Source organism: Anarhichas minor, unplaced genomic scaffold, assembly GCF_050575085.1.
Source record: "Anarhichas minor isolate MPS153535 unplaced genomic scaffold, ASM5057508v1 ptg000033l, whole genome shotgun sequence".
In the NCBI taxonomy this organism is placed as follows: Eukaryota; Metazoa; Chordata; class Actinopteri; order Perciformes; family Anarhichadidae; genus Anarhichas; species Anarhichas minor.
The window spans coordinates 8,484,389-8,507,095 of record NW_027466479.1 but is presented as its reverse complement, the minus strand read 5'-3'; the positions used below and the strand labels follow the sequence as shown (position 1 = coordinate 8,507,095).

The window sequence follows — 22,707 nt, the reverse complement described above, 5'->3', positions numbered from 1 at the left end:
AGAAATATATAAATGAGAAATAATCATAATAACACAACAATCATCACTATTAACATCCTGGGTTTTAAAAGCCTTCCCCCTTCTCATGGCTGGTGTGTTTTACATGGGACCGCAAACACTTGCTGAACATGGCTCATTGTCGACACCATGTGGTGTATTTTAGGAGGCAAACATTAACAACTGGTGGTTTTCTTTCACGGCTGCAGAGATTACCAATCCGTACAGTGTACAGGATAAGTGTTTATTTCTTTTTCTGCGGGTTTTCATACAGCCGATAAGCTTGGGAAACATTACAATGACTTTATTGTAAGACTGTTTTGCAACTTTGCTTTAAAACCTTGATGTGAGACCGAGAGCATCATCTCAACATTGCTGCTATTCTTTAAGATGAAATGAAATACAAAACGTCTCCTCCAGCCGTGTAATCAAAACATAGAAATGATAAACTGCTTTGAAAAATAATATGCGTCTGATGTTATTTTTTATAAAAAATAAATTGAATTTCCAAGACACATTTCTGAGTGACGGTGGACTTTAATCGCTGCATCAATCAAGGAGCCCAACATAAAAACGCCTTTTCTACTCCACGTGATCAAAACGTGTATCCTAAATTCCCAAAAGACAACTTTAGACATATGGGAGCAGTTGTTTCACAGCTTTAGGCAAACTTCTCGATTCAAAAAAACAAACATACAAAAATAACGGCATTGACCTGAGATGAGGAAGCCTGGATGGAGACACGCGCGCGGCCCTTAGTTTGATTGCATAATCGTAGAGTGCCGGCTGCTCAAGGAGGGTGGGCGGGTCCAGAATGAGTTCTAGCCGGCTGAACAACCAAACACCCCCCCTGATTGAGATGATGAGTGCACACTCGAACTTTTACTTAAAAGCTGAATTTATCGTTCACTTTTAGCGCTACATATAAGAGAATGTGACATTGCAGGCTTATACATGTATATCGTGGGGTAAACACATACAAACCAACCATTATAGAGAGTGGGTGTCTTTTATTGAACTTTAACATCTCGACTTTTAATCACCGAAGGCTCTTTCTCGTCTCGAAGCGCTCTGCAGGCGGCGATGCATTTGCACACGGTGCGTGTCCAGTAGCGATCACATGGCTGTCCGCATCGCGTGTGTTTGAACCCCGGCCAGTCGTTCAGGATATCAGAGCTGCTGGTGAGCGTTCATCGAGAGGAGACGACGCAACTTTAAGAGCACCTCGACAATAAATAGATATTACGTTTAGATGAACACAACTGTAGCTTTTCTTATACGTATTTTTAAGTCACTTTTGAATTTGGACTTTTTTTTTGGAGCATGTTTTTATTTTAGTCTCGTCACTTTTGAGGGATTTCTTTAAATTAGTTGTTCTCCAAGAAGCCAATCATGTTCAAAAAGAAGAATCCAGAAAGACTGAGACTGGTGTCAGACTTGAAGAACTCGTACAGCGGTTTGGGAAGGTAACTTTTATTCTTTCATTTGCACTAAATTGGAATAAAATTGTCCGTTGGCCAATGCTTTCTTATATAGGCTGTGCGTTAATCTGAAACTGTTCAGTGAGTTTTAGCGACACAGATCTCATAGAAAGTGTATCAAACTTTTGTCGAATATTTTTTAAAAATTCCGTCGGCCTACATGCAGTTGTGCTGTTGGCACTGTCTTTGCCCACGTTCCCTTGTTTATGAACTGGGCTACTTTTTTTTTTTTTTTTTTTTTCCACACGGGGCCAGTCTGCTGGTCTGAGAAGCAGTGCGCAAAACACAGTCACTGGCGCAAAAGTGGACTTCTTGCATCCCTGATGGAAATGGGAGGTGCACTGAAGCTTATCACCTCTAGGCTATTCCCTGTGGTATTGACTTTAAGTAATATTTGTATATCGTAACAGGATGTTTTGTCCCTCAACACAAATAAAGGATGATCCGAACAATTACTTCATTATTAGATAAACCCAGTTTATCTGCTCATTTTCTCAGGTTGCATTCAGCTGATCATGAAGTTGGTTCTTGTTGGTGCTGCTGGTGAATAGCACACTGATTTCACTTTGGCTGAGCATTTCAAATTGTTTCCTCAGTGCTGTTTAAACAACTAAGTAGACTAATTCTAATGTCGTTCAAGTAAAACAAACCATATGATTTTTTTTTAATCCACTCTTAAAGCGTTTTTGTTTTCAAATAATCGGATCTACAGTATGTATCTGGACACTTGTAAACACAACAAAAGAGCTGCAGTATGAAAAAAGGCTACACGTGTAGTGCCCCCCCCACCCAAAATAAAGGGCAAAATAGAAGCTGTTGACTCCTCTCTCCCTTCCTGTTACTCCAGTGAATGGCATTTTATCTTCTCAGCCTCACCTACCTGCTATGTCTAGGGTGAGCTAAACCAAGCAAGCATCCAAATCACAGAATAATGAACCTAACATTAATCTCCAAGTGACATCTCAGTCTATCTATAAGCACACCAAATATTTTTAATTTACATCAGAGCTTCCCTATCTTCCTACATCTTAACAGAGCCCAGTCCCTTACGAGAGGACATTATTAGGCAAACCTGTTGGCACTTTCCTTGATTGAGCTACTGAGCAGCTGATCCACCACAACATCCCAAACACAACAGAAACAACAAACCCTATGAACCCCCAAAAACAAAGAAACTAGACATGCTTGTATCATTTGTACAACTTAATGGAAAAAAAAAAAAGTGTCAAATAAACTGAAACATTGGACTGAAATGAATATTTAAGCAGACATAAAAACACCGTTAATGTAGGGGAACAGGGCCGAGTGAAAAGGAGAACGACCGTGTTTTCACAACATGATTGGGTTAAACATAACTGGACGAACATAATATTTATCGCCAACAAATTTGACAATCAATAAAGTCATTTATAAACCAATAATGCAAAACATTCTCTTGTTCTGCTTGTTTTTTATCATAGGAAATCGAATGAATTTGGATTTTGTTGCGCTCTAAACAAATGTTAAAGAGCCACATTCACAGAGAAGTTCTCTTCTGTTTGTTCTGATTTTATTTTTATTTTTTTAAATGTCCGTTCCAGTGTGCCCAACCAGACGGCCTTCCAGGTAGACACCACTGGTGGCATCAAGCATTGCCACGACAACAGCCGCGCGGAGGAGGATCGTGACCGAGAGAAGAAAGTGGCCAGGAGGAGGTTGTACGTGGTCTCTGTCATCTGCCTGGTTTTCATGGTTGGTGAAATCGTCGGTGAGTCCTTCTGCTCGTCTCGCTTTTCTGTCGTGTCAATCGCTTTGGTGTAAAAACTGGATTTAGAGCTTCAGCTGCAGGACATGCAACACTTTTAGCCAACTGGGATGACGTGGCAATAAAGTATTGAATTAGATTGAGTTTAATCAGGTGTTTAACTGTTTCTGTTTTACGGCTTGGTTACACCAACAAGGATTCATTTTTTTTTAAACTCGCTTTAATCACGGTTTAAATATAAATCATGATGCACCAAACTTTAACACTATCTTAAAAGTAAGCCGGATTACATTTAAACCTCTCTTTAAACGTGAGCTTAGTTTTTATTCTCACCCTGGATAAAATTCAATTATTTTGCACCAAAACTTTAGTCTCCAACTTAAAATGTGATCCGTGTATTGACTTTAAATTTACACTTGAGGGTTAACGTTTAAACTGGCTGACGTTTTTTGTAATGCTTAAAGGCAAAACAATCAAGTTTTGCTCAACTCAACAAGAACTATTTAAGATTAAATGTAAAGATGTTTCACTCATTCACATACATCTCACTAATTCGCCTTTTCCTTTACTCTTGAATGTTTAGTATTTTCCTCCGTCTTCGTCTCCTTTCTCTTCCCCTGCTTATCTACTCTTCCATATACTTCTTTATTTCTTCCAAAGTTTGGTACAGCCGTTCACAGTTCCTCGATTATGGATCCTATGAAACTATCAAGTTCAAATTTGTGTCAACTATTGAATGGATTGTCTTGAACATTGGACATTCATGTTCGCCTCATGAGGAGTTGTAAAAACTTTGGGGGTCCTTTAGCTTTCCATATAGCGCTAAGATTTGTGCAATTTTTGGTTTATTTAATTAAACCAACGTTAATTCAATTATTAAATTCTTGTGGCTTATTCAGGTCAAACTGTCCTCCTGTCTCTCTTTGGTTCTTTTTTTCCACACTAGTATCAATCAAGCATTTCAGCAGTGCAATAGCCTGATATTTATATTGATTTATTGCCTGTCCTTCTGAAGGTGGGTATTTAGCAGGCAGTCTTGCGGTGATGACAGATGCGGCCCACCTGCTTGCAGACTTCATCAGCTTCCTCATCAGCCTGTTATCCCTCTGGCTCTCCTCCAGACCTGCCACACACAAGCTCAGCTACGGCTGGCATCGTGCAGGTACGTCGATCCATCTGTCCGTTTCAAATCCACAAACATCCACTTGGATTAAAAGATGAACTGCTTAGAATTCGGTGGTCAAAGGTCACTGTCGGGATTTCATATGCTATTTATGACAATTTCACTCAAATGTCTAACAAGATAAAATGACAAAGTAATGATGTTTTGGACAGACACGGATGTAAACTGCAACATGATGGTGAGGTGGTAATTGTTAGAATATTTTCATTTTATAGGATGAAAATAGATTACATAGATTTTGTTGCAGTATTTTTTTGTTATATTGATCTTAAAGTGTTTTGAAGTAGGGTTGTATGAGGTACTTATCCATACTCGGTGTATTACCTACAGTAGATGGGCGGTTGGCACGCGATCCAGTTTGGAGAAACAGGCAGGAGTGTCGGCACAGGGGCAGAGTCATGTACTGCTGTGGACGGGGGCAGCAGCAAAACGCATTTTAGACACCTAAAAGAAAGAACGACCTAAAAAGATCAATACCAGTGTACGCTATATTTAGAATATTTTCCGAGATTGGAACTGAATTATAAGTTTAACTCGTCTATACTGATTTTGTCAACAGAAGAGAGCATCAATACGTTTAACTTTCAGTTTGTTTCCCCGTCTGAAATGGCTTTCTGATGGCAAGATAAAATGGTGAAAGTATTCTAAATATATCGTAAACTAAAAATGATTTAGTTTTTCTGATGGAGGCGGTACACTCACCTGAAAGGAGACGCCGTTCCGTTAATTTCAGGCAGACCTTAAAATGTGTAACTTTAAGATGAATTGTAAATATTGACCATTAATGTTACTGATGAGACACTTATTTTAAACGGTTAACAGCTCGGCAGTACATAGCGCAGCCACTAGTGTCTCCATTTATAAGCAAACATAATATTATGGCTATCGGGTTGTCATATTGCTTAGACTCAGAGCTGTAATGCATTCACTTTTTCATTGTCCATCAGTTTTTTGTCCTTCGGTCAAAATCTGACCAGAACATCTGTAATTAGAGCTGGACCGATAAGTAGTCTACCTCTACACTTAAACGGCATGTGTACAGTCTTGTCACTTCATTTCACTTCAATATTAAGCAATTTTTAACTTCTTCTTTGTGTTATTTGGAGTTGAAAATTCAGTTATCTGGAGCAGCTTTCAGTCAGTATTTTACCACGACTCTTGTGATATTTCTCCTGATTTATTTTCCTCCTCATTTGTTCTCCCCTGCAGAGATTCTGGGTTCTCTGCTGTCAGTTTTCACCATCTGGCTGGTAACAGGAGTGTTGGTTTACCTGGCTGTGGAGCGTCTCATCAACAATGACTTCACCATCGAGGGCACTATCATGCTCATTACCTCTGGTTGTGCTTTGTTGGCTAATATTCTGTGAGTACACACTCGGTTCTCATTTATACTGCTTTTATCGGCGTGCAGTGCATCTTTGAATATTCCCGATTTGATTAAAGCCGATACAGACAGGAGGGCAGTACCATATCTACTTTGAGGGACTCTTGAAAAAGTCTGTGTTGTAGTATGTTGTACTTGGAGCTGATTAGATTCATACTTTGAAAATATTTTGATCCTACTCTCAAAAGCATGGCCCTCATCCTTCACCAGTCCGGCCACGGCCACAGCCACGGGGGTCTCAGCTCACACGGCCACAGCCACGATGGTCTCGGCTCACACGGCCACAGCCACAAGAAAGGGAACGAGCACAATCAAGTTTTAAATCACACAAACCAGAGAGATGACCAGGCAGACGCCGAGCAAAACAGGGCTGCTAACGGTAAGTTCCTCGTAAAAAATCCTATTTGAGAAGAAAGTGACGAAATAAGGAATAATGTTGTCCATGAAACAATGAAATACTAGAAAAAGCCATTTCTGAAGAAATGTCAGTGTGAATGCTGGATGAAAAGCTGACGCTACGCTGAATTGCTGGCTTTAGAATATGAAAAATACCAATGTATGAAAGACGTGGAATATCTCAAGGTCTGTTGAAAGGCTGATGCCACGTTAAATTCCCGGCTTTCAAAGTTGAATAATGCCAATAAAATATAAAGGATGTGGACTTTTTCAAGGTCTGTTGAAAAACTGATGCTACGCTGAACTGCTGGCTTAAAAGCCTCTCATCCTGAGCTTCCTCTCATACCCCTGCTTCTCAGACAAAAACCTGTACTAGTGCTGAAATATTTTACGTAAGGATTTGGGACCCCTTGATTAACACTTAATTTGTGTGTGTTGTGTCAAAAATATGAGACTGGAAGCAGATTAGATACAGTAACTGAAACGTATTTTGTCCTCCAGAAAGGTTTTGTGGCAGTTGGTTAAGAGTTCCTGTCACTTTGAGGCTCCTGTAGCCAGATGTGCAAGTCCGCTTGCTAGCGACATTATTTCATTATACGTATGTGGAACATTTTAAAGATTGAATGGGGTTTCTGTGTGAATGTATGAATGAGTAGATGGCAGTTTAATAAAAGGCATCTGAATGGGGAACATTTTGCACAAAACATTGAATATATCTTGAGAGTGTGAAAAGTATGGATGACAGAAGTTACATCATTTACGCATTGAGGTGAACGTTTTGATGTTTGAATGAATATTTCTACATTAAAAAAAATAAATAAAAAATGTGTAAGGAGTGCCAAAAAGGGGTTTGGAGGAATAATGAAAATGCTTCCAGCCTTCACACTAATTCATTGTATAATCTCCCAAGCACAGTATTCTGTAGCATAACTGCACTGTTACTGGACTACTTCTTTTCAGGAGGGAGGGCTCTGCAGGACAATGCCAGTGTGCGAGCGGCCTTTGTCCATGTGTTGGGAGATCTTCTCCAGAGCGTCAGCGTGTTTCTCAGCGCCATCATTATCTTCTTCAAGGTCAGGATTCTCTCTAGGCAGCGTGAAACTTCAACCCATGAGGGGAAGAGAGGAGTGTAGAGTAGGTGTGAAATGCATAGGCATTGTGAAATTGGGTCAACAGACTATAAGAGAGGTATAACTTTCCTCCTCTGTAATTGTTACGATTATTTTAGAAAATTTGAAATGTAATTCATTATTTTCTGCTGTGCTTGGTTTGTTATTGCAACAGAGTGCAAATCAGCAGCATACACCATTGTTCAGCAAAGTTTTCTCAGTTTTTTTAAAATTCATTTTGGCAGATTTTATATATAACCATTTCCTTCCCAATAAAGCAATAAGCAATCTAATTCGACATTTTACTGCATCACTTGGCCAATGCATTAACTGCCAGAAATCAATCAATATGAAGTTAATTGTAAAAGTTTGCAATTCAAGCTTTTTATTTTGGTCAGTGTCCTGCGTCCTTTAAGCCTCATAACTATTACTGAAAAAATACTTTAAACTACTTCAGCTTAAACCTTTGATGCCTTGGCCAAGATACAATATATTGTCTGTGTGATTTGTTTCTTTCAGCCAGAATATAAGATCGCTGACCCCATCTGCACCTTCCTGTTCTCCATATTTGTCTTGTGCACCACCATCACCATCTTGAGGGATATTCTTCTTGTCCTGATGAATGGTGAGGCTCTCGTTCTCTGGTCCAAAAACAACAACGACATACAGAGTTTTCTAGCTCCCTTTCCTCATTGCTCCTCATCATTTCACTAAGCCGTGCATCTTCCTGACTCAGGCACTCCTGCGGGGGTGAAGTACGGTGAGGTGCGGGATGGTCTTCTAGCCGTGAAGGGGGTGAAGGCGGTCCACAACCTTCACATCTGGGCCCTCACCATGAACCAGACTATACTGACTGCACACGTAGCCATAGGTGAGATGAAACTGCCAGAGTCCAACACTTTTACGCATCAATTTATGATGGAAATGTCTTCATTTATGTGAAGGAGAACACTAAGTTCAGGCGTCGGGTGACAAATTCAAATAATAAAAATGATTAGGCAGTAAGGCTCTCAGGCATTTTTTTTATGCTTTCAAATATCATTCAATATATATGAAAGTAACCAGTAATGCTGTCAGATGAAGGAAGTGGAGTAAAAAGTTTGTTTTTACAATATTATTTATATTCGAGTAGAAATAGAAAGTAGCAGAAATACTCAAGTAGAACATGTATTTCCAAGTTGCACTTAAATGCAGTACTTGAGCAAAAGTACTTAGTTACTTTCCACGACTGGTAACCATATAGTGTATGAATGAGTATTTCGTCCTTAATGGCCTGCTACTGGGCCTTTTGGGCTTTTTTCTCTTTACTACTTGCGTTGGAACCGTTTAAAGGCACACGTATATTTACACACAGGGGCGACTAACAATTTCACTGACATTTGCTTCGTCTTCCTCTCCTTTCCACAGACGAGACGGTGGACGCTCAGACGGTCCTAAGAGAAATGACACAGGCTTGTATCTCCTCCTACAACTTCCACTCCGTTACAATTCAAATGGAGAGACTGGCCGACCTGAAGCCTGGATGTACCCTGTGTGAGGAGCCCAAGATGTAGGAACCTGCCGTAGTTCTTTTTACCCGAGCCCATCAGAGTAAAAGGCTACGCTTTGACTGCTGTAACATCGGCACTGCTCTCTGGTTCCTGAGGTCTGAGGTTTTTTTACTGTGACATTCATGCCAAAGTCAAATGGCTGTGCCCGTGTGTTGATACTGTCAAAGAAATATTTACATTGAAATAAGTGTGAGTGAGTGAAGGGCTTGTTCATGATTTTAAATTATTTCAGAAGAAAGGTTCCCTGTGCGGGAAGTTTTAACTAAAATATTCCTAAGATTTATTTGCTTTTTAGTGTATTCGTATTGAAATATAAATCACAATAAACAAAATTCATCCTTTTATGGATCAATACATTTTGTTGAATTTTTTTTTTTTTGTGAAAACTTGAGCATCAAATACTTGATTTTCTGCATTCTGGTGATTTTATCAATTTTTTTTGTGCAAAGGACTTTGGATAACTAACTTGGATAAATTCAGGCGTGAGCTGACAATTCAAAATATAATGCAGTAAGACTCTCAGGCATTCTGCGTTGTTTTAAAATATTTACTGATGAATTTCTCATTCGATGTTATCCCTTCTGAGTGAACACGCATTTAGGCATGATTTGCTCTCACGTCCTCTTTTGTTTGGGGGAAGTAACCTCTTTAAATGCGCATGTGGCACTTATTCACCTCAGTGATACATTAAATCATTTTAATTCATTTATGAACCCCTGGCTCATAGCCCACATGGCTGTGTTCTCTGAGAAGTTGTAATATTTTACATTATTGTTATTACAGTAATAAAGTCATAATTTAAGAAAATAAATCTGCCTTTTCCTCTAATCGAGCAAAGGCTTCTGCTGGGGTACCGGTAGTAATCATATTCGCAAATTGTTAAATAATATATATGATTACATTTGCTAGTGATTACTTCTGATGGTGGTGCGTGGTTGCCTGGGGGTCGGGCGCGTGGGACATTTTGGGCATATTTGTTTCCATCTCTATATATATATATATATATATATATATATATATATATATATATATATATATATATATATATATATATATATATATATATATATATATATATATATATATATATATATATATATATATATATATATATATATATATATATATATATATATATATATATATATATATATATATATTAGAATTACATACTTAACGTCTACTCACTATCCTAAATGCACATTTTAACTACTGTGTTCACCTTGTGACCTTTTATGTAAAGCGAAAGTACTGTTTGAGCATTAACCTACTGTATCAAGACATGGGATACAGCCGGTTGCACACAATTTAGTATGTAAATATCAAACAATAAATACTTCTATTCAGTGACTATTACACCAGCATTCTCAGAAGTACTGTGTTTATGAGAGCAGCACATGTACTGTATGTTGATTAAAGTGTCTCGCCACTGCCTTTTGTGCAGTTTAAAGGTGAAGTGAAATATTCAATAAAATATTGCTTTTCAAATACTTATGAGTCTTGCTTTCAAAATTTGATTTACAATGTCATAAAATCCTACATGATGAAGCACTGTATCCGTTCAAACCCTCACTGCCTACACCAGCTCCTCTGTTGCTGGGCAACAAGCCCACGGATGGATCCATTGTCTTGAGGGGCATGTGGATCCCTAAAACGGTCCTCCACCTCCCTGACATTAAGATTGTTTTTAAATGTACCTAGCCGGCAATTTTGACTTGTGATTCACTTGTGGGCCGCTGCTTCTAAAGAGTTATTAAATATACAAAGTCAAACATTAACATTTAGATGATGGAACACATGACTGTACAGCTAAAACTGCCTATTTTTAAGGAGACGGACATCAGTTTTTGACTACTTTAGTCAGGAATCCTGTACTTTACTATTTAGATGTGTAATTTGTGTAGGTAAGATGTGTTCTACCTCTGTATGAGCATGTCAAGGGAGGCCAAACCTCATGCATGTTGATGGTTTTGTTTAGTAATGTTTACTGCATGTCAACGCGTGTTACTGGCAATTAAGTTTAAAAAGTTCTATACAGTAAGACTAAAAGTAACATGTCAAAATCTGAACAAACAAAAGGTCCTCGGGGACAACTGAGGATCAGACCAACAACCCTCTAACACACAACCTGCTCTACCTCCTAAACCGCACACGCGTACACCAACCCAAGTGGTCGCCCTCCCACCCACACTGCTTTATCCCGTACCTTCAGCTATTCTAATCTCATGCTTGTGTCCACAGACTTTCAGACGTGAACGTTGCCATGAGCAGTTGGTTGTATGGACTTTACATGCCGCTGCCTTCAGAGCAGACCATTGTACTCCCTTCTCTCTCCATCTGAACTTAACCCCCGGAGGGACCAGATCAGTGCGCATTCAATTAAAGCATGAGTAATGCACTACGTGGCTAGATAATCCGTTTTAGTCCTGATACCCCCTCAGCTAATAATTATTACACGGTTTGTGTTACAAGGGAGCTTTTTTTGCTACCTTTTGCTCTCCAACTCTTTTTTTTTTACTGGTTCTCCTCTCTCTGCTTCTTTTCCTCTATTCACTACCACTGCATCCTCCTCTCTCTCTCTCTCTGTCTGTCTGCCTCTTGCTGTCTCGCCCTCTCATCTTCAAGGTCCAAGTCCCGGCATCGGTTTAGATGAGGCAGTGCCGTCAGTTTAGAGGTAATCTGTGTTGTTAAGCAAGAAGAGGCCCCAATAACATGCAGCGTCACATGCTGTAGCATACCACATGCTGCGGGAGACACACGGAGGAAATCAGATTCATTGCCCTGTGATGAATGAAAGGTCTTTGATTTAGAAGGTTTGAATTTACAGGAATGTTTGGTCTCAGTGAGGTTTGATGACATTAACATGAAAAATCAATACTTTTTCATCAGATTGCCTTGATGTGATCAATACATTCTCTTGTTTCTCTTTCCCCTTTGATCAGCGACAGATGATCTCTCAAGTAACTGAGGGCCTGTAGACAGCCTCCTTCACAGCCCTGCCCCCATGATACACACACACACACACGCGCGCACACACACACACAATGAAAACGCACACAAATTTACACACATTTTCCAACCTTTTCCATGATTATGATGTGTGAATGAACATGGTTATTTATTTTTTGTATTCTTTCTTATGTCAAATGCATAATTCAGCAAAAGAGCCGGGAAAGTATATTCATCTCACTACGTGCCTCCTACCACTCACCTTCTCATTACTCTCTTGTCCCAATTAAACACAATAAGAAGACAGGCTGGATCATTATGGAGAAACCCATTTCCAAATGGCATGCCTCAGTTGGTCTGGCTTTATTGCAGATGGGGATTGGAAAAGTAACGCTCATTCATTCTGGCAAGCTAACCAGCACTCTCTCTGCAATTAGGAAGTTGTGGGCAGTCAAGTGAACTTGACACAGGGTTTTACATATCCGTTTTGCATGTTGCAAATAGGGTGTTTTTTTCTGAGAAAGAATAAGGGAAAGGAAATGACTACAGGTTACTATTACATAAAATGAAGAAATTGAAATCCAGTCCGTAACCCCAAATCTGAATGAATAATGTAAATTAAGTAATAGGCATCATAATCTACTTTTTCAGCCCCACTCAAGCCTGAAGGCAAAGCCTTTCATTTTTTCAATAAAGCGCTTATTTCCAGTCTCCGTAAGTCAGAGCAGTAATTCTGCTGCACAACAGAGCACATGCTGAGGAGGCAGCCTTTTACAGACTCATGTCTATTTCTGACACCTCTTGTATTTCCAATTGATTTAAATTCTGATCATTCACAAAATAATCCAAGCACAGCTGTACAATATAAGTAATACATGGATGAATGGATCCATTGAGGGATTTTATTTAACACAAAGTAGACAACATACCCATTCATGGATTGAATTTGAATTATATTTAACATACTAAAAAAGTTATATATATACCCATGATAAGCAATCATGTGGTGTAAATTGGCCTGAGGGCTGATGAAGTTAGATGTGTGAGAATTAACTGTAATATAAGAGTAGACCAGCATAAGGCGCTGTTTCCCCTGAATAGCATGAACAAATTTGCAGTGCGCCTTGCTTTACCGTAATGTAGTGATTCATTTCGAAACATTGGGAGAGAGGGGGATCAATTTAAAAAGATGAACATGGGTCAAATGTTATCTTCAAGGATTTAACATATGTGTTCGTGTAGATTATACTGTATTCTTTAGTGAAAATCCCATTAAATAATAATAAAAAAATGACATTTTCAAGTGGCACATCTACTCCATCATTTACCGTAACCAGTCCCGGTGTCAAGACGAATTCTCGCGATAGTTGCTGGAGCTGAAAATCCTAGGAGCAAAGCAGGGAGCATGACATGTCAACAAAACAGATAGATTACCAACACACAGGTAACATTACACGTTGTCTAATGTGCTATTGAATACATATGAACACTCACGTCGGTGTTAAGCTTCACATCGTGCCGGAATAATGACACGAGACACAGAAAGATGAACCGAGAGAAAGCTGTCGTGTGTGGTGTGACTGTCCACTTAGCTTTGGTGTCCTCCACTCCACGTTTACATGGTAGCTAATTAACCCGATATCAGACTGGATGCTTTCGGGTACGGTTTTTGAAGTCCGGGGCAACATCTAACAGACTTGTACTGATGTAAAGGCGCGTTTAACTGCTTCTCAAACCCTGGTATTGAACTTCTAGTGAAGGGTAAAGCGTTAGCTCATGGACTTTGTCAGTGTCGGATGTGTTTAGCTAGGCAGCGCCTCGTTTTAGTTAATTCGGGACAGCTGTGAAGCTTTTAGAGAGCTATACTGCTTTAGGTGTATAAATGGTGTACTTTATTAACCACACCACTGTGCTTACATTACAGTTTATTCATTTTGCAATTGCTGTCTAACACAAATAGGTATTTTATCTTATGTTTAATATGTCTGACTTCTGCACATTTCCGTGTCTTAGATTCTCATTTGTTCTGCTTTGATTTTCTTTTTATACTTCTTTGTTTGAGCGTTGTTGGAGTGAGTCTGAGATCAAAGACTTTCATCGCCAGCGACTGATGTAATTGTTATGAAAAGAACAATAAATGAATTGAACTTGACTGATGATTCAAGCTAAATGTCATCTCAATACCCTTAAACATTGATGTGACTACTCACCTCATCTCAAACCTTCATTCACTCCTACTCTCTCCCTCTTTGTCAACATTTCCCTCCCCTTGCTCCCACTGCTGCACTTCATGTAGGCATGTAAGGGTGTGGAACAGCCTGACGGGTAACTTCACCTGGACCTACGCTTCCTCCACCAGCATCCTCACCTGCTGTGTCCATGACAACCCCTCCGCTCGTGTCGCCTTTTGGCGGGCAGCCTCCGCCACCGCCGCCGCCGCCGCCACAGCAGCCGCAGCCGCAGCAGCAGCAGCAGCAGGCCCAGGCAGCACGGGATGTCAACACGGCCTCTCTGTGTCGCATCGGCCAGGAGACGGTCCAAGACATTGTCCTCAGGACCATGGAGATCTTCCAGCTCCTCAGGAACATGCAGGTCTGTCTCACTCTCTGGCTACACGCCTGTCAAAATGTCAGTTTCCTGTGTGCCTCTCCTTTTGTCTTTTTATTATTATTATTATTTGCATGTTTTTTCCCAAAGCCCTAAAGCCCTTCCAACACTTTTATTGCCATAAAAACACCAGCATGAGAGGAGCAAAAACTGCAATACGGAGACACAATATAATTAAACAAATCTATACAAAATATTAAACAGCAGAATGTAATTACAAAGAGCCAAAAAACAAAGTATAAAGAAATACGACAGCAATATTCTGAAATGGTAATAATAGGGTTGATCGTAACATGACAGATCACTATTATGCAAGTAACAAAACTGCTGTCGCTCAGGAAGGCAACTCTTTAACGTGTTTGGATGCAGGATTTAAAAACAAGTCCGTCGTAGCTGACTGAATACTAAATGGAAAGCTGTTCCCAGGCAGAGACGTCCGTACAGTCGAGCAGCCAACAACTCTAGATTTTTAACTTCAACTCAGGAGCAGCTCGGTTGATCAAGGAAATCTGCAACAAGTGCAAACGAGTGCACTTGTGGGTAATGTAGGAGAATGTTTGGTCTTAGTCAGTGGCACACATGCAGAATTCTTCTTCTCAGGCTCAGCTTCAGATTTCTTGAGCATTAAGGCACGTAAAGAATGGATTTATTATCTAATTTCCTCAGTGTTCATTATGAATCGGTGCAAAAATGTCACGATATATAACGCTTAATGTTAGGGATACGGGGTCCAAGCAGTGTTTGCATTTGTGAGGAGAGGCTGAGCGTCACAGAGTTGAACAGCACAACAATCTCTCACGTATATACTAAGCAGCTACGTAGTGCAGCTAGATTGTTATTATCAAAGCTTTTGGCTTAATGGTGCATATTTCCCATCAGTGAATAACAAGTGTTATCAATGTGTTCATGATAGGAAATCCAACACTAGCTTAACAAGGGTTTTGCGCTCATGTTTCCAGTGATTTGTCTTTGTAGAAGCGGCACTACTTTCTGTCTTTGTTGTCATAGTGTAGACGGAGCTATTTCAGATAAAGAGAGATGATCAAGGCCACAGACCAACTTTTAATTCTAACTAAACATTTTGTTTGGGGGACTTCGTCGCACATAGAATGTTGTTTGAAATGTTATCAACGTCCTGCCTCAAATATGTCTCTTTTTTTTTTTTTTTTTACTCGGTACATTGCAATCAAGTGAGGGCGGAAAGTTGTCTAATCACATTAAGGGTTGAGCCGGTGAATCCCTCGAGGATTTGATCGAGGGTATCGGTTCGCTCTGCAGTTCACATGTCGCTCAGCTCTGATGGGGACCTGAAGACGAGGTCGGCACGAGTGTATCGTGGATGTCTGGCTGCTCCTCTGAGACGCTCCTCCTGCAGCTTGTTAAAATCACGAGCACGCCTCAGCCACAGAATGCACAAACAGCATTGATGTGACTTGTTGTTGTTTTAGATCACAGGCTTTCCTTATACTCATAAAAACTCTTTATTTATCTTACGTGCATTTATCCATCTCTGTCTGTCTCCCCGCCCTGTTTCTCTGTTTTCTTTGTGTGCCTGTCTCTCTTCACTTTGCCTGCCCTGAAGGCCCGTTTCATGTTATGTAGGATGTTGATAATCAGACAATGCTGCCCCAGAGGTTTGTCGATGCTCTCAGTAAAAACATGTCTTGTTACTCTTTAACAGCCATTGAAGTTAAAAGCCAGTGATGCTGCCTCAGTACGAGAGTGAGTGAAAGCATTCAAAGTGCAGCAGCTGAAGCAGTTAACCTTTTGAAGCAGCGGAGTCTTCTTTGTTTTGTGATTTAAACTGGGATTTTATGAAGACCAGTTACTGTTGCATGAATACAAACGTAAAAAAACATTTGTTTTAAGGTTTCTCTACAGCTCAATTTCTCTCCATCGTAAGTAGAAGGGAAACTATCGCTTTGTTATCTTTCAAAGTGCTGTGCATTAGTAGAAGGCTGCTATTGAACTCTTATTAGTGAGGGAGCAACAGAGGGTTTGCGGTGCCTTTCGCAATCAACGGATGCTTCTTTTTAGTAGCACTTGCAAAAATTGTGCGCTTGTACTTTGCTTAATGCCAACATGTCCTTCTGTGTTGCTTCTCAGCTGCCCAATGGAGTCACTTACAACCCCAACACCCACGGGGACAGGCTGGGGAAACTACAGGAGCACCTACGGATGCTCTCTGTGCTGTTCCGCAAGCTGCGCCTCGTCTACGACAAATGCAACGAAAACTGCGCCGGGATGGACACCGTGCCTCCGGAGGTGAGACGCGGTGACACCGACGAGATTTTGATCTTCTTTTATTTCTGTGATTAGAGAGCAAGTGTGCGGTTTGAATACGTTTTTGCACATTACGAAGTCTTAACGAGTCAAAGAATCCTGCTCACCTGTACTTATAGTCATAACTCGTAGTCCATAAGTACAACAGACAGTCCGTGGGCCATGTCTCTGCTGTAGCACACACTGGATGTGTCACACAGACGGATGTAGTAGTCAGGGCAGCGTAGCTGAGTTGGAAAACAGGATAATAATAATAATAATAACATATTAGGCTACGCATCCTGCCCCACATGTCCTATATTGAAGTCCTGCTTTTGGAGATCCATAAAGGCAAGTCTATCATTGTTAATGATTTAGGGACCTGCTGAAGCCCAGGAATGGGGGGATAAGGAGCGCTGTTAATCATACAGCTGATAGTCATACTGTCACTGAGATAAAGGAGAAATGGCACAGCAAGGCGATCGATGACTACAACGGGAGAGGATCTAATGATTTCAGGCGCGTTGCAGTTAAAGATGTTCGTATTGATGTTGTGGTGTGATACAATAGCATCAATAGCCAATTTAAACGAAAGGTGAGATTGGTGGGCTATGTGAATACATGTAGAGTTATATTTGAATCACAGTCGAACAGGATAATGTCAACATCATTATGAAGTGTATTTCACATCGGGTTTTCAAACGGCAGACCAAATACGTATATATGACAACGACGAGAGGTCCGGACAACTCGTAAACCTAAGAGACATTTCAAAATAAGAGCAAATGCGGACCCAGCAAGTGCACGTTCTGCACAACCATTGTACTGTAAAAAAAAAAAAATATCATTGTCCTAATAAACTCGGTAATTAGTGCTTACGAGAGAGGTTGTAGCAACTAAAGATGTACAACTTTTTAACATACCTGTAGTAGAAATGTGCCTTTTAAATGCATGCAACAGAATAAAGTCTTATCTTATTTAGGTTACTACCCAAAAAGGAAGGATGATTTTACAATGATATTTACCACTTTTTTATTATTTATTTACCTTTTATTACATCATCACTTCACCCACTCTTATTACACACCTTAAAATATGTTATGCAGTAGTGAATGGCTTTTTGACGTGACTGCATTTTATTTATTTAATCTTTATTTGAACAGGACAGGTTGTCCGAGGACACAGTGCTCTTTTACAGCAATGACCTACAGCAATGACACTTAAGCAGAACAATAGAAACGAAATAACAAAAACGGACAGTGAATCAATCAATAAATAAACCGTAAATCTGACAGTAAACAAGGTTCAGCCTCACAGGCAGAGAACATCGTTGTATGGAGGTAGCGAGGTATGCTTGGACGTGTTCTCAGGTTTTATATTAATCTATTGATCATTACATTCTCACCTGTCACTGAGGATGTTATCCTATCTCACCCGACCTCAAATCAAGTTTTGCTTTTAATACATGCACTGTACACATTACCTCTGCAATCACCTCGCATGATGTGGCTCTAATGACTGTGGTGTGGTGGTGGAACCACATTTCTAATTAGACGTGATTAACTCTTCCAGATGCAAATGTCAACACATGCTGTATACGCCACTTCCTCATATAGCCCAGCTCTTCACACAATCTGCCTGCTAAATTAGAAAGCTGTTAGTTTACAGGAAGTAGTTGCTACCACCCCACCCCCGCTTATCTCACCTACTCCCTCCAGACCTGTCTTTTCTCCGCTCGCAGCAGATCCATTGGTCGCTTTAGGCGAGTCTCTAGAGTCTCTTTACCGTCCACAAACGGCACTTGAGCTCGGCCACATTCCACCCCGGCTTGCCCGCACAGAAATACACGTGTGCATGTGCACAATTGTGACACACACCCAATGAATATAGACAACGTTAATGTGCACGTGGTGCACTGTAGCGTGTCACAAAGCCACGTGCTCTCACACTCACTCTCACACACACACACACACACACACACACACAGTGGGCATGCACTGTTCGCGGCTCCATGCAGGGCTACAGCTAGGCTATCCACCACTGTTTGATTGGATTTATGACTGCGGCAGTCCCTTCCCAATTTCTACAGATTGCCTCGGAGCTAATCTCTCTCTCACCAGACTCCTACTGAGGATAAAGGAGGATGTGGGAGGGGACCGGTCTCAAATTGGAACTAATTTGCGATGGCTGCCACCACGTACGTTTTCTGCGAATTGAATAATACAGTTGCTCAGAAGCATTTTTTAACGATCCAGCCGCTGGCTGTTCGGAACGACTCTTCATCTCGTCTGCAGTTCCGCCCCTAAATCAAAGCCTGTGAAAGGGTTCAAACTTTAGTGTTTTCTTTTGTGCTGTAATGGTGTAAACCCTCATTGAGTCATCGCGCCATCTAGCTATTCCCCCCCCCCCCCCCCCCTTCTTATTTCCACCATATTCAAATGTTTGTTTATTTCCCCGTGGGGCTGAGACCCAGCCCGTTGCTGACCGGCCAATAGCTCAGCTCGCCATGTTTGTCTGGGGCTGAGGGTTTGTTGATTTTGGCCCCGGCACGCATGTCATTCATCATCCCGCAGAATTCAGGTGCCTGCCTGACAGGCGCTCACTATTGGCTGCCTGAAACAGGAAGTGGAATCAATGACTCGGGTAGTGTGACCTCATTGCAGCCTAATTAGCAACAGACCCGTTTAATGAACAGCTGGACCAAAACCACACGTCAGCGCTTTCCCCTTTTTCGTTCCAGCTGTCGTTCTGTGCTTCCCCGCTGCTGCTTTTTCCTCCCTCGTTTTTTCTCAGGCTCTCTCCTTTTCTGTATTTCTTCTCACTTCTTCATATCCTTCTTTTTCCACCTTTGTCTGCTTTCTCTCTCTAATACCTGCTCAATATTGCCCCCCCCCCCCCCATTTCCTTCTTCCTCCCTCTCTTTTTTTCAAGTGTATTTGTTCCCGTTGGCTTTGTTTCCCTCTTTTTCTCTGCAGCTGTCTCTTCTGTTCTCTTTTCTCTGTGGTGCAAGTCTTCCTCCCCCTTGTCATTTCCTGCACTGTCCAGCCATGCCATTTCATTTCCCTCTCCCCTTACACGTCCTCCCCCTTGGTTTGTTGATATGTTTTCGGTTTGCATTTTCTACCCTTTTCTTTTTGTCCCGGCGAGGCAACCTGGAGAACTTCATTAGCCCATTCCTCTCTGTCAGGCAGGAAACCACATCCATCTTTCTGTGGAAGAGGCAGGCGTTATGACTCACACACAGGCACACACACACACAAATACACACACACACACACACACAAATACACTCTTCGTCCATGTTTCCCACCCTACTCAGCATATTTCATTTTCCCCTCAGAAGCTGCCAAAATCAGCCTGCTACCTTTTTAAAAATTCAATGTTATTGGCTTCAGTTTGAAATGATCTAATGAAAGAAACTTTCCTCTTTTCTTACTTAAAGTTTCCTCGAGCCAAAGACACAGTTTGTCTGATATAATATCCTGCACATGTCCTTGCTGTCTCGTCTCCCTCCAACAGTCAGAGTTTGCAGTTTGGCGTGAAGCTCCGTCTGGAAACTGACAGGAGTGCATAAAGTTGTCCAGATTTTTACATCTTACTGTCACTCCCCCCCCCCCCCCCCCCTTCCTCTGCCTTTTTCTGTGCCTCGTATTCTCTCTCTCTTTTTATGCGTTTGTATTTTCTCTTTTCACCTGTTTCTTGGTCTCTTCCCACTCGTCTTCCTGCTCTCCTTCAACCCTTTTCCCCCTCTGCCTATCTGACACTTTGTTCATCGTCTTACAGTCCTCTCCTCTTTTCGCACTACTTTAATGTTATCCTCGACGTTGGCCAGCTCCCGCCGCACTAAGACACCATTCAGTCATTGCTTCCAGAAGAAGCAGCTTATTCCAATCATTGTTTATTGTGCGCAGCGCCTCCACTCCTCCAGCTGCACAACCTCGGGTCAAACGATGTAGGGAAGCCGAATGTGCTAAAGAACTTTGCGTGATATAGATTTGCATCGTGCAAAGTCGTTATTGGAGAAAAGTGTGTTTTCCAACTTTATGGCTTCTAGTTGTTCGTAGAGTCTCCCCCCTAATCTGACTTTGTGAGCTTGTCTGGTGTGACTGGTTTCTGTTTTGGAAAGGAAGTGGTAGAGAGTGTAAAACACCACTGCAGATAATTTTGCACCTTCAGTCAAAACCCATTCAAAGTGGTGTCCTATGCCTGAGAATGCTTTGTGGATTTCTTTGTGGAGTGTTAAACTATAAAATTGACTTTACGTCAACATAAGTGATGCTATGTATTTCCTTGAAACTCTGCACAACAGCGCAGACATTTGTCTACATTTACAATGTGTGTCCGTTCAGGAGCTCCGCGGCGATCAGCGAGCATATCATCAATCACGCACGTCGTGCGAGGAACGGTGCGTTCTCAAGACACACTGCTTGACGTGCGACTGCAGCAGGCCTCCCGCACGCCTCCTCCCCGAGGTCGACCACCGGGGGGCAGTGTGATGCAAAGCAGCGGGGAGGTGACCCCGTCGGAGGGCTCTCTCGCACATCAGCCTCGCTGTTGTGTCAAGCAGACAAGGTCAAGCATACAGAGCGTTTAAAAGGGAGTTAATCTCCCACTCGCTCTCCGTACCGTCTCTCTATACGTTGGAGAGAGACGGGTGAGGCTCAGCCTGTGTTCGAGGGCTTAACACAGAATCCCCATTTTCACCACTTCAAAGGGAAACAAGACTATCAGACAGCACAGGGATATCTTTTAGTGTGGGATAGCACTCATAGGTTGAGCTTGCCCATATGCACAGAAGTCTGACCTATGACTGCACTCTTCAGGGCATATTAGGAACGATGTGAATATGCAGCACTGTGCTTTTAATGTATTTGGATCATGGAGAGAATGAGAGCAGAGAGGAACAAGAGAAGAGTGCATTTAGAGTGAGTTTTGCTTGCTTTACAGTGAATAATATTGCCAGGTTTTTGTTTTGCTGCACCTTCCAGCAACTGATACCCTTCGTGGATGATGACAGCTCTAAACATGAGGATCGCTCAGCTGGCCAGAGCCGCCCTGCCACCGAGGAGAGGAGAGAAATCCTGGAGGTCAACAAGGTACCGTGTTCCACATCTCAACAGCACAACACTGTTAAAAGGGGGGACGGGTTTGATTCCCAGCCGGCAGCAATGAAATGAGAAGGAAGGGCTGATGAAAGAAAAGTGGGGGAGGAAAAAAAGGGTTTTACAAAGTGATAGCGTGAGATTTGATCACAGCTTAGCGTGATGTTATTTCAGATTAGTAAAGTTTCAGCTAACCTCTCAGATCCACGAGCCTTCAGACATTTCAAATCACATCTACTTGAGCTGGAGAGGGGAAAACACAGCGTCTCATATCATCTTAAAGATGTAATAATTAGATAGAAATTAATTACGGATTAGTCATTTTACACACCGTCCTTAACCTGAAGCCTTACAGTAATAGCCCACTTCTCATTAATTGGATAACAAGCATCCAGGTTGTGACGGTGCGGTTTGTACAAAACAAAATTAAGAGACTACCCTTGATGAACTTTATTGTCTGCTGATAGAGTTTGTGTGTATGAAGGGGGCAATGTGCTGGTGGGAAACGCTACAGCAGTATCCCCAGGACATTGAAGGTGTTTGGATGTACAAACGTGTGCTGGTGTGAGAGTGGCTTTATATGTACTCCAAGGACACCTGCCCTTCTGTCCAACAGAAGTCATTTAAAGTCAGAGAGTTGCATGGCACCAGGGGGGAGGATGAGGTGGATGCTGAAGGCCCTGGATGTTTTTATTCAATATCACATGGAGATCAGGCAGAGACCCTATGGACTGGCTTACAAGAGGCTGGCCATCTAAACATAAAGCTAGGAATCTCTGCCTCGGTGTTCTTCACATATCTCGAGAACCGTTCGTCCGATCTGCGTCACACTCGGTGGGTGTCGAATGTGGTGCAATTTGGCGAGATGGTGGCGCTTTAACTGTCAACTTTACATTTTTGAGACAGTGTCCCTCAAGGTGTCTTGTGGCAGGTAGTCATGAAC

The 22,707-nt window shown here is 41.5% G+C and overlaps 2 protein-coding genes across 3 annotated transcripts in view; both read left to right on the top strand.

The window, feature by feature from the left end:
* Positions 1 to 749: 749 nt before the first annotated feature.
* On the top strand, positions 750 to 8,847 carry slc30a8 (solute carrier family 30 member 8). Its single transcript, XM_076105990.1, has 9 exons — positions 750 to 1,463; positions 3,059 to 3,225; positions 4,238 to 4,384; positions 5,615 to 5,768; positions 5,978 to 6,168; positions 7,146 to 7,258; positions 7,814 to 7,919; positions 8,031 to 8,165; positions 8,702 to 8,847. The coding sequence occupies exons 1-9, from the start codon at positions 1,390 to 1,392 to the stop codon at positions 8,845 to 8,847; spliced, it is 1,233 nt and encodes a 410-aa protein (XP_075962105.1). The 5' UTR covers positions 750 to 1,389.
* Positions 8,848 to 13,142: 4,295 nt separating this feature from the next.
* Positions 13,143 to 22,707, top strand: part of med30 (mediator complex subunit 30) — a 31,855-nt gene continuing 22,290 nt past the window's right edge. The window contains exons 1-4 of one of the 2 annotated variants that reach the window (XM_076106523.1): positions 13,143 to 13,237; positions 14,090 to 14,385; positions 16,507 to 16,665; positions 21,651 to 21,758. In XM_076106523.1, coding sequence (XP_075962638.1) covers positions 14,173 to 14,385; positions 16,507 to 16,665; positions 21,651 to 21,758 — 480 coding nt within the window. In that variant the 5' untranslated portion in view covers positions 13,143 to 13,237; positions 14,090 to 14,172. Of the gene's footprint in view, positions 13,238 to 13,884; positions 13,906 to 14,089; positions 14,386 to 16,506; positions 16,666 to 21,650; positions 21,759 to 22,707 lie in introns of those variants that run through there. The other variant, XM_076106524.1, reaches the window with a different exon arrangement.